We start from the raw sequence: 12,744 nt of genomic DNA on the forward strand, positions 1-12,744 counted from the left end.
AACTTAGCTACAAGGCTTTATGAAACTCACATAGAGGGGCAACTAGGTGGTACAGTAGATAGAGTACTAGTCCTGGAGTCTGGAGGACCTGAGTTCAAATGTGGCCTCAGACACTGACTAGCTGTCTGACCCTGGGCAAATCACTTAACTCCAATTGCCTCCCCTCCCAAAAAAAAGTCACACTGGGGGGAAAGGGACAGAGATCACAAGGCAGGACCCAAGGCTGATTATCAGTAGATCTGGTTCTAGTCTCAGCCCTACCACTATCTAGTTGTGTGACCCTGGGCTAGTCACCTAACTTCTCTGTGCCCTAATTCCCACTTCTCTAAAATGAAAGGATTGGACTTGATCTCACTGATTTCTTTGAGATCTAACAATCTATCAAAGCTATTTCTGGTAGTTAATCCGGATGTGACACTCAGGTTATAGACCAAAGCTGTCCTTCCAGTCAATTTCCTAAAACAAGCTGGCTGCCTCACCATTTTCCTTACAACCCAAAATCCCTTCAATGATTCTCTTTCCCTAAGCAGTCTACACTAACCACTACATAGAGCTCTCTCTAACTTCTTCCCTATTCATTGAAATCCTCCAGTGTCTACCTTCTTGCTTTCTTAATCATCTACTTATCATCTCTATTTCTAATCATCTCTTTTACATGCGCCTGCCACAACTAAACTTATATATCCTGTGGAGTGGAGTGGAGTGGAGTGGAGTGGAGTGGAGTGGAGTGGAGAGGAGAGGAGAGGAGAGGAGAGGAGAGGAGAGGAGAGGAGAGGAGAGGAGAGGAGAGGAGAGGAGAGGAGAGGAGAGGAGAGGAGAGGAGAGGAGAGGAGAGGAGAGGAGAGGAGAGGAGAGGAGAGGAGAGGAGAGGAGGAGATTCAATCTGTACTCTGAATCCATCAGCTTTCCTTCTGGAGAGGGATAGCATGTTTCATCATGAGACCTTTGGGTCATTATGTTAATGAGTTCCTAAGTCCATCAAATTTGATCTCTTTATAATATCCTTGTTATTGTATACATTTTTTGCCTGGTTTTTCTCCCTTTGCATCAGTTCAGACAAGTCTTCCCAGATTTTTCTGAACTCTTTCCCTTCATCATTTCTTATAGCACCACATTCAAATGCCATAATTTGTTTGGCAATTCCCCAATTATTGAGCACACCCTCAGTTTCCAATGCTTTACCAAAACAAAAAGAACTGATATAAATATTTTTGTACATATGTCCTATTCCTCTTTCTTTGATCCCTCTGGAGTATAGACCTCACAGAAGTAAAATTATATGCACAGTGTAATGGTCGAAAGCACTGTTCTAGTCATATCATTCTATACACAAAAATATCCATTGATTCTCCATTGCCTACCAAATAAAATATGAAATACTTATCTTGGCATTCAGGACCCTCCATGATCTGATTCCAATCAACTAGTCCAGCTCATACAACTTTCCTAAAAGTATTCTACATTCCAACTACAGTGGACTCCTCCATTATCTCTTCTCTCTCTTATACCTCTGACCACACCATTCCTCACATTTACTCCACTTAGCTCCCCATCTCCATTCACCTTTCTTCCTTCAAGGTCCAATCCAAAGGCCACTGTGGTTGAAAATAATCACTCCCATCTCAAGGTAATCATAATAATTTTCTTGAATCTATCCCTTTGTATTTATTTTTATTTATTTATTTTTTTTGCAGGCAATGGGGGTTAAGTGACTTGCCCAGGGTCACACAGCTAGTAAGTGTCAAGTGTCTGAGGCCGGATTTGAACTCAGGTACTCCTGAATCCAGGGCCGGTGCTTTAACCACTGTGCCATCTAGCTGCCCCTCCTTTGTATTTATCTTTAAGCTTTTTTATCATAGTTATCTAGATTCTTCCCCCTCCAAAATTAAAATGAACACTCCATGAGAACTGTGTATGCATTCATCTATATTTACACCCCCATATTTAGTGTGGTACCTTGCACATAATTGGTACTTATTATCTGTTTCATTGAATTAGAATACTTAGGAATTTGGATTTGGAACGAGTCACTATTATGGACAGAAGAAATATAAATTGAATTCATACCTATTTGCAGCAGTCTAAGACCAGGGAAAGGCAGTAGTTACAGTATTTAATAGTAAAGAGTCCTAAAGCCTCTGATACTAAACATCAGACCAGGCATAAAAGAGGGAGCTGTGTGCTGACCCAAGAGTCCGGGACAAAAAGAGATCCCTTTTAGTGCGGTCCTTCAGGTGCTTCTGTTCGGATTCAGCATTGTGCTGACTGCAACAAGGCCCAGAACTCTGCAGATCTTCATTAAAGGCATTAAAAATCACTCAAATGAGTGGCCTGTCTATCCACACAGGAAGGACTAAAAGGATTAAGAATGTTTACTGCAGAAATTTCAACATGCCTTATATAGCATATCCAATAGTATGTATACCTGGGAAAGAGAGGAGACAACAAATTGGGCCATGAGTTAAACAAGAGGAGGAAAACAAACAAACAAGCAAAAAACAAGAGGAGGAGATAGAGCTGGTTTGCTTTCAGAAGTTGCAAGGCTCTTTTACTGATAGCAACTTCCCATGAAAGCAAATATCTATCCTTTCAATACTAGTACTTTATCAATGTATGTGGCAACAAAATACAAAATACTCCTCTCTGAAGAACCAAAGATGAATATCACATAGAGAGCAATGGAGAAAAGCATGCTGGGCGGGAGCAGACAACACATAACCATAGAGAGATTCCAAGAGAAAAAAGGACCAAAGGATATGACAGGAAGAAAAGATTGACTGACTACCTATCATAGGGCAAGAACAAGAGAAGACAGGTAGATTACCAAGTGTTCCACCATCCTGATACTGGGAGAGAGGAAGGAAAGTCTCTGTTATGATAAGTGGGCCCCCTTTAGCAAACTTTTGAGAGAACATGGAGAAAAGTCTTACAAGACTGGAAGATATCAATGGGTTATGATTTTCATCATTGAAGAACGAATCAATGACAAAAATAAAGACAAAAATGAAAATATATACTATGTAAGTTCAGGGAGGGAGACACCAACAGTTAAGGAATGTAGGGACAGGTCTCAAAGAAAGTAGAATTTGAGCTGAATTTTTCTGAAAACTAGGGATTCTAAGAGGCCACAGTGAGGAAGGAATGCATGGCAGGCATGAAGCAAAGGCACAGAAATAATCTGAAAGGGTATAACATATCTAAGAAAGACTGAACGGTAAGGAGGGAAGCATTAGCAATTTCAGGGGAAGGCACCATCAACCAGGAGAATCAGAATAAGATTCATATATGAAGTGGCATAGGAATTGAATTTTGAAGGGAGCTAAGGATTCTTTAAGGTAATGATGGAGTGCATTCCAAGAATCACAGATGGCCTCTGCAAAAAAGACAAGGAAGGGAGAAGAAATGTCATGTTTGGGAATGGTAAACAAAGCCAGTGTGACAAAGTCAGTACCACAAAGTGTATGAAGGAGAACAATGATCAAAAAGTCTAGAAAACGATGCTGCAGCCAGAGAGGAATGGGCTTTAAAAGCCAAACAGAGGAGTTTATATTTTGTTAAAGGAACAAGAATCACTGAATGGTCAAACTTTAGGAATATCAGTTTGGCAAATGGGGAAGATGGATTGAAGAGGGAAGGAACTAGAGGCAGGGAGGTCAATTAAGAGGATCTTGCAATAAGCCTAGTGTTTTAGGCTTATTCCTTATGCCCAGGCCTTGAGCCCTAAGGAGCTAGCCATTCTGCCTAGCATTGGCGACTTAAAGTGCTTGCATATTCCTTAGTCACTGAGGACTGAAGCAAGAATCTTGTTTTTAATCATTTAGGTTGTTGTTGTTATTAACCTGGGTTAATCCCCAAGGGCAGGAATTGAGCAATAGTCCCAATAGACCAAGCTTCAAGGCATTTGGATGGCCTGTAAGGCTGCCCTAACTGGAAAAAAGAATCAAATCATCTTTTCTCCAGTCTTCTTGTGTTTCTATGGGTCTAAATGATTGGGGACTGGTTTCTGGTGGGACCAAGACCAGTGACAGAACTTTGCTGATAGACAGTGATATAGAACTAAACTGACCATTTTATTTATTTATTTAGGTGGGCCATGTCAGCACTTAGCAAAGACCACATTTTCCCTCCCTCGAAAGGAATAATGTGGAGAGATTTGTTCTTCATGATCACTCCATTCTTTTCTCTGATCAAGGGACCTAATTCATCTATAGAATTTTACAGGTTTGTGATAAATACCATCATATCCCCTGGCACTTTCATTTGGCCTATCTCCTTGAGGCAGCGGGCTTCACAGAGGATTGGAATGGACTTCTTAGAGGTTGGGGTTTTTTTGGCCCCTGACTGACAAATGACTGATTTACCTTGTGGGGATGGTGATTACCCTCACACACTGCCAGCTAGGGGTGAGGAGAAGGAAGTGGAGGGATGAGGGTAACTGGAACAGTTTCCCAGACCAGCACTTCTATAATGAATGCCAGTTACAGGGAAAAGGGGGTAGGTGGTAATAGCAACGGTGTTTTACTGCTCAACACAACACCAGTATGATCACTGGAAAAAAAATTGTTTGTCCCTAATCAATTTTGTTGAAAACTGTAGAAAAAGGAGAAAGATAAGATTTCCTCCTGAATCTTATGTTTACTTTCCTTCCTGGATGGTTTGGGAAAAATCATCCCTAAATACTAAAGAAAAGCAGTAAAGGTGATGGATAGAAGACCCTGACCATTGTGTCTATTACACAGCTCCAAATGTTCAATGAGCTTTCTTTTTACCTTTTTTCTCAGCATCTTATTTATTCCCCCTCTGACACAACCTTCTGACATAAGTAAGACTTGATTTTGGCCTCTTCACAGTCTTTTTTCTGTTTCTTCCTTTAAGCATTTCTCCCATTATTTCAAAAATTAGTTCATTCCCCCTGAAACCTTAGATAACAGAAATGTGATCTACCAGGTCTTTCACATTCTCTTCTAGGGATGATTTGTACTTTTGATATGCATACAGTGTGATCCAAACCACTTTTAAACTCCCTGCAGGCCCAATCTAAATTCAGCTTGTCCATACTTCCTTGAAGGAAATTTCTGAAGCATTTTGTCTCCTTTTTTGTTATCTTCCTTGAATAATTGTTGTGACTAATGACTGTAGTAAACTGTATTTGCAAGGCATAAGATTAAAGAATTTTATATAATTAAATCCTAAAAAAAAAAAAAAAGACCCTGACAACGTTGGAGAGGTGGAATATAGGGAAGGCAAAGGTACCATCAGTGAATCCTTCTGTCTCAAATGTGGATAAAAGTCAAGGAATAGGCAATGGGACCACCACAGAAATTTGGAATCATTCCACCCTAGGCCAGAAAGTGTGATTTCATCTGCATAGGGGTAGATGTTGCCAAGAAAGGCTCAGATTATACAGAACAAGTTGTAAAGCCAAAGGAAAAAAGCTATCTCAGGCCAAGGGACACACTGCAAGGCAGGGAAGTATAAACCTTCAGCTTCTGCATTTGACCTCATTTCGGAGCAGAGATGTCCTTTAGTCCTTCCAGTTCTTGTAGAAGCTTTACACTCCCAATGTTGTCCTCCAGGCTTTATCTTCTTCACTTAGCTTCTTCTGTACTATTCAGACTGGTTTATTATCCTGCCACACAACTATTCTACTCATAAAGGTTTTAGTTTTAGCTATGATTCCTTTTTTGTTTGTTTGTTTAGAGTGTCATTGTTCCTCATGGGAATACTATTCATTAGTACCTAGAACTGAGGTCTGAGTGATTGACCATTGGCTTCTTTTGTGTGTGTGTGTGTGTGTGTGTGTCTGTGTCTGTGTCTGTGTGAGAGAGAGGCAATTGGGGTTAAGTGACTTGCCCAGGGTCACACAGCTAATAAGTGTTAAGTGTCTGAGGCCGGATTTGAAATCAGGTACTCCTGACTCCAGGGCCGGTGCTCTATCCCCTGCGCCACCTAGCTGCCCTGACCATTGGCTTCTAATATGGTCTTGCTTGGTCCCACTGGAGTCAGGACAGGACTGGGGCCAAGGAGTGGAATAGCTAGGCCAGAAAGCTTTAATAATTCAATATATATGCATAGCACTTAGTCACTGAAACCCAGAGCTGAGATAGACTATATGCATCAAGGCTTACTTTTCTAATGAAGCCTTTATAAACTAGTATCAAGCAGGGGGTCTCTTTAGACCTGACAGACTGTTTATTCCTATGTGGGCCATTATTTTTATCAACCTGTTGTGTGCCACCATCATAGGACCTACAGAGGTGCACTTGTCAGTATATGTTCTTGCTGAGTATTACTACTTACTAAAAATATTTTTCATTAATTGGTTCATTGATTCATTCTCCCTGGATCCTGAATTTGTATTTAGTGCTGGCATATACCTGACCTAAGCCATGAGGCAAGTAGTGAAGAGTACCTAAGCTAGTATAATAATCATGTGAGTGGGAGAAAAAAGCAGAAGCATGTGAGAAATATCATGGAGGTGGAATCCACCAGACTTAGCAACTAATTGGAAGAGGAAAGAATTCTTGGTAACTCTCAGATTCTGAACCTGGGTGACTCAAAGTATAGTGGTGCCTATGACAGAGAAATTGGGAAATGGAAAGGGTTGAGGAGAAAAGATAATAGTTCTATTTTGGACATATTGAGTTTGAGATGCCTAGAAAGTATCCATTTGGACACATCCAAAAGGCAATTAGTAATTCAGGACTGGAGGTCAGAAGAGAAAATGGGGCTGGATCTATGCATATGGGGGTCATCTTCATGATCTCATGAGAACTAATGAAATCACCAAGAAATAGAATGTAGAAATGAAAGAGAAAAGGGCCCAGAACAAAGGCCTGAGATAATCTATACCCAAGAGGGGGGACAAGGAAGATGTTCCTGCAAAGGAACTCAAAAGAAGCAGACAGACAGGTAGGAAAAGGAAGAGAGAACAGTGTCATGAAAACTCAAGGAAGAAAAGGTGTTGGGAAAGGAGGGAGAGGGGAAGGTTCCACCATATCATGCAGCAGAGATATGAAGAAAAATAAAGACTAAAAGAAAATTTGCCCATACCTTGAAAATTAGTAAACAACACCCAACTATAAGGAGTTTGTGTGGTGTAGTAGAAAAAGCACAGAACTTAAAGAGACAGAAGACCTGCATTCTATCCTTGGCTCTGGAATTAATAAGTACTGTGATATTTGGCAGATTACTCCTCAGTTTCTCTATATGTAAAATGAGGGATTAGACTAAATGATCTTTAAGTTCTCTTCCAGTTCCAAATTACTTTGACTTAATGATTGTAAAAGTTTTATAATTCTAAGTTATCAAAACTTTATCCTATTTTGACTTAAATGTCAATCCCATAAATTATGTCACCAATTGTCATCATAATTCATTATATTTTAAAGCAATGGAAATCACCTTAAGAGAAAAAAAGATTAAAAGTTTGCCCTCCACCCCCCAAGAGAAAACAACCTTCTTCACATTTGAAACAAAGCAACAGTAGCCATTCGATAGCCTTTAAATTGGCACATATTGCAAAATGCTGCTTTTTCTTCCTCTTGGCAGCAACTCAGTAACTCTGGAAGAATGTTACACCTCTGCCCCCTGTGGAGAAAAGGTCACACCTTTGCTGTAATATGCCTATTACTGAAAGTTGAAGGGGAGGGTAGAGGGGGAGAAAAGTGTGGTACATTAGTGAGATCAGTTGAGGGGTATAAAGAATGAGCAATGAAGGCAATAACTGAGAGAGAACAGACTTCCTCACCACACACAATTAACTCAGGCACTTGGGGGGCAGAGGAGAAGGTCCTTATGCTAATTCTGTATTAAAAATACAAGGAAATGAGAGGCTGGAGCAAAATTTATTATGCCTCTGGCGAATTCAAAAAGGCCAGTCATGGTGGCTTGGCAACCACAATCAGAAAAGGCAACAGTAAAAACTAAAATGGTTCTAGATCTATGAGTGGTTTTTCCTCTGGCCTATAAAAATATAAACACCTGATAAGAACTTTAACAATTTTAATTTAATGACCATATCCAACTAAAAAGTTGATCTTATTTATGAAAACAGAATAGAATTATGAAAAAAAGGATCATGAGGGATGATGATGATCATAGCTAACTTTAATATAGTGCTCAATATGTGCCAGAGACTGTGCTAAGTGCTTTACAATTATTATCTCAAGGGGACAGCAAGGTGGCAGCAAGGTGGCACAGTGGATAAAGCACCAGCCCTGGATTCAGGAGGACCTGAGTTCAAACTGGGCCTCAGACACTTGACACTTACTAGCTGTGTGACCCTAGGCAAGTCACTTAACCCCCATTGCCCTGAAAAACAAAAAACAATTATCTCTTTTGAGCCCCAAAACAACCCTGGGAGGTAAGGTGATACTATTATTCTCATTGTACAGATGAGGAAATTGAAGCAAATCAGGTTAAGTGATTTACCCAAGGTCACAGGGCTAGTGTCTGAGGCTGGATTTGAACCCAGATCTTCTTAATTCAGCACTCTATCCACTGTACCTTGATGCTGTTGTTCAGTCGTTTCAGTCATGTCCAACTCTTCATGACCCCATTTGGGATTTTCTTGGCAAAGGTACCATGACATCAACCGTATAGGAAAAACCTGTTTCTATATTTATACCTCTAAAATGGTTTCCATATTTATAACTCTGAAAAGAGTTAACTAATTTGTGCTGGTGAGGGAATTTATGCTCTCCAACTTCTTCAGTATGTAAAAGGACCTGTGACCGCATCCACTTGATTCCTATAGAATGTCATATAATCACAGAATCTCAGAGTTGAAAACAACCTCAGAGTCACTGTATCTAATGCTTACCTGAATAAAGAGCCCCACTTCAACATGAATGAATGAAGATGGGAAAAATGTATAAAACGTTGTGCTAAGCACTGGCGCTACAAATAGAAAAATAAGGCAGCCTCTGCACTCAAGGATTTCACTTTCTAATAGGAAGCTGCAACACACATAGGAGGTTTCAGATGCAAGTTTGATTATTAGCAAGTGGCCATTTCAATACTTCTACCATTACATTTCTGGATAGCTGTAATTGTTAGCAAATTTTTTTTACATAAAATCTCAATGTGAGTCTTTTCAACTTTCACTCATATCTCCTCATTCTACCATCTAAGGTCAAGTGGAACAATCCAATTCCACTTTCCCTATTATATCTCTTCAGACATTCTTGGATCTCCATCATATCCCAGTCCCTTTCATGTCTTCTCTCCTTCAGGCTATCATCCTGATCCTCTTAAGGCACTATCCTGGCTACTCTCTTTTGGAAACCGTCCAGTTTATCACTTGTCTCTTCTAAAAGGAGGTGCCCAGGGGGCAGATAGGTGGCGCAGTGGATAAAGCACAGACCATGGATTCAGGAGGACCTGAGTTCAAATCTGGCCTTAGACATTTGACACTTAACTAGCTGTATAACCCTGGGCAAGTCACTTAACCCTCACTGCCCCACTCTCCCCCCCCCAAAAAAAAATAAAAGGAGGTGCCTAAAACTGAACACTGTACATCAGGTATGGTCCAAATAGAAGAGAATCCAGGGCATCTATGATTACAGACACTATGTCTCTATTAACATAGTCTAAATCTATATTAGTTTTTGGTTTGGTTTTGGGTTTTGGGGGGTTTTTTGGTTATCACATCACCCTACTAATTCAGACAAGGCTTATAGTCCATTAAAACTCCCAGATTTTTTTTTAAAGTAAATGACTACCTAGCCATATCTCCTCCATTTTGTACTTGTGAAATACAACAATGCAGAATACAATCTCCTTATCTTGGTAGAGTTTTAATGATTGCCTATGAACAAAAAATCAATACCTGGTTCCTGAATCTAAACTTGGCTAGGCTACTGCTCCTTGAACAACAGGTAAATGGTTTGTGGTAAAGCTTTTCAGCTTTGTGTATTCTGTTGATACAGATTTTAAGATTACAGGATCATTCTTCATGTCACAATAAGAAGCATCAGGAACTAGAGTGAAAAATGTTTTCAACACTAAGCTGAAAATACTTCATCTCATTTCAAATGGCAACTCTTATTGAACTCTGGTTACTGAACAGTTAAACATGCACGTAAATGAAAGAAAGGCTCTCACAACAAAGAAAAAATACAATTCAGCTTAGATGTGGCAGACCATATTAGTGAACCATGAAATATGGCGATTTTCTTTTTCTTTTAGCGTTTCTCAATTTATTAATTGTTTTATAATATACATTTTTATTTATAGTTTTAGGTTCCAATTTTTATCCCTCTTTCCCTCCCTCCCCTCCCCCCTCCCTGAGGCAGCAAACAGTCAGATGTGGGTTATACATGTATGATTATGTAAAACATTACCAGAAATGTGGCAATTTTCAAAGATCACAGATTTGAGGATCAAATTGGGGAAAAGGGGCTATTTATTCCACTTACCAGATCTGTCCTACATGGGCCAGCGAAAAGTAGAGAATCCAGAGTATAGCCATGAGAATCATATTTGCCCAACTAGTTATTATTATAAAAGCTGAAACTCCTAGGCCAAGAAGCGATATTGAATCCAAGATGAAGTTCATATGTGACCAATCCAGGAACCAGATGATTGTTGGAGAATAAGTGAAGGAATCCCAGGGAGATTTACCTCTGAAGTACTGCTGAATTTGTGTTAGGTATAGTTTGCTTGGCAGGAGTCCCTTTTCTCCAATCAACTGTTTGTTTTGATTATAAGCCACCAAGAAGGCCACAACTGTAAAGGAAACACAATTAAAGAGTGAATATGAAAAATGAATTAAAACCAGCTATTTGAATCTAATGAGAATTAATTGCTCAGGTGTGTAAATGAAACCATGTTGTGTGAGTGAAAAACAGAAAAGAATCTACTGGTCAGGAGTTTAGTCTATGATTTTAAGGAATTCTGAACTTGTAAAATCTTAGATAGAAAAGAGGTAAGGTAGGAAGTTATGGTAGAGTGAATAAGTTCTTCTTTCCAAAGAAGATAAACTACAGTTTTTGACTTACCATGTTTTAACTCATCTATCATTTAGAAAACAGTATTTTGAAGAATATGAAAGGGCTCCCAAAATTTCTTACCTGAATGAAAACAACCCAATCGAAAGGTCTGCCACCTTCCTTTAAAAAAAGAGGATTCAGAAAAACCTGAATCCAGAACTTTTGACTCCATCATTTAGCTCTTCATTCATCATCATAAGATATTTTGATGACTTTCCTTTGAAGTTCAATGGAGTTACTCTATGCCAGAGATTCTTAACCAAATGTCCATTAAATTAATTTTAAAAAATATTTTGTTAACTATATGTCAATATAATTGGTTTCCTTTGTAATCCTATTTGTTGAATTTCATGTAATTAAAAAATTATTCTGAAGAAGACACCATAGACTTCACCAGGTCTCTATAACACAAAAAAGATTAAGAAAGCCTGCTCTATAAGACAGTATAACTTACAATATTATTTACATCTTTAAGTTATGTTTGCCTTTACTTGTGAAGAGAAAATTAATAATAAATCAGAATTTATGAATCAAGTAACTATACTCTCTGACTTTATTAAATCTATCTCTAATAATGCCCAAACAAAAGTGGCATATCTATAGCAAAAATCACTTTCTTACCCTGGGGATTTCATGACATCTTCCCAATGTATTGTAGTATACACACTAGAGTAGTCTATAAATGACTTAGAAAGCAATCACTCTGTGCCAGGCATTTTACTAAGTACTGGAGATTTTTTTTTAAAGGGCAGGGAGGATGAGGAATAGTCCCTGCTCTCCAGGTACTTACAGTCTTATGGGGGAAATAACATGCAAATAACTGTACAAAGGAGATGCCAACAAAATAAACTGAAGATAAGCTCAGACGGAAAGCACTAAGATTAAGGAGGGACAGAGAAATCTTGAAGAAAATGAGGCTTATTCCTAGATTTGAAGGAAGCCATGAGGTGGAGATGAAGAGGAATAGAGTTCCAGACATGGGAGAAATAACCAGTGAAAATGCCCAGAGCTGGGAAACAGGATGTCGTGTGTGAGGAACAGCAAGGAGGTCAGTATCACTGGGTCACAGAATATGTAATAGGAAATTCAAAAAGACTGGAAAGGTAGGAAGGGGCCAGGTTATGAGGGACTTTCAAAGTCAAACAGAGGATTTTATATTTGATCCTACATGCCATGAGAAGCAACATGGGCAGAAAAGGGACACGGTCAAGCCTACATTTTGGGAAGATCATTTTGACCACTGAGGGAAGGATGAACTAGAATGGGGAAAGACTTGAAGCAGAGACCAATCAGTGAGCTACTGCAATAGTTCAGGCATGAAGGGAAAAGGGCCTGCACCAGAGTGGTCATGATTTAAGAAAAGAAAATGGTGATTATAAGGCAGGTGTTAGGAAGGTAGAAATGACAGGATAAGAAAACTAATTGACTAAAAGGAGTAAGAGTGAGTGAGGAGTAAAGGAGAACACCTAGGTTAATGAGTCTGGGTAACTGGGAGGGTGGTAGTATCCTCAACAGTAACAGGGAAGTTTAGGAAGAAGAGAGGGTTTGAAGAGAAAGATAATGAGTTTCATCTTAAACATGTTAGGCTGAGGGGGTCTAAGAGATATAAATACAGTTTAAGATAACCAATAGGCAGCGATTTCTACCTAAAACAAACTATTTCTACCTAAAACAAACTATTGTTAGCAGCTCAATGTAAAGGAAAGATCACTGAACTTGTAATCAGAAGACATGGGTTTGAATTACAGTA

At 39.2% G+C, this 12,744-nt stretch overlaps 1 protein-coding gene across 1 annotated transcript in view; it reads right to left on the reverse strand.

Annotated features, from left to right (window-relative positions):
• The window catches only part of LMF1 (lipase maturation factor 1), a 710,851-nt gene that overhangs the window by 645,551 nt on the left and 52,556 nt on the right, over positions 1–12,744 (reverse strand). The window contains 1 exon segment of the mRNA XM_043976446.1: positions 10,422–10,731. Within this exon segment, the coding sequence (XP_043832381.1) occupies positions 10,422–10,731 (310 nt within the window).

The sequence above is a fragment of the Dromiciops gliroides genome, chromosome 1 (genome assembly GCF_019393635.1).
Source record: "Dromiciops gliroides isolate mDroGli1 chromosome 1, mDroGli1.pri, whole genome shotgun sequence".
In the NCBI taxonomy this organism is placed as follows: Eukaryota; Metazoa; Chordata; class Mammalia; order Microbiotheria; family Microbiotheriidae; genus Dromiciops; species Dromiciops gliroides.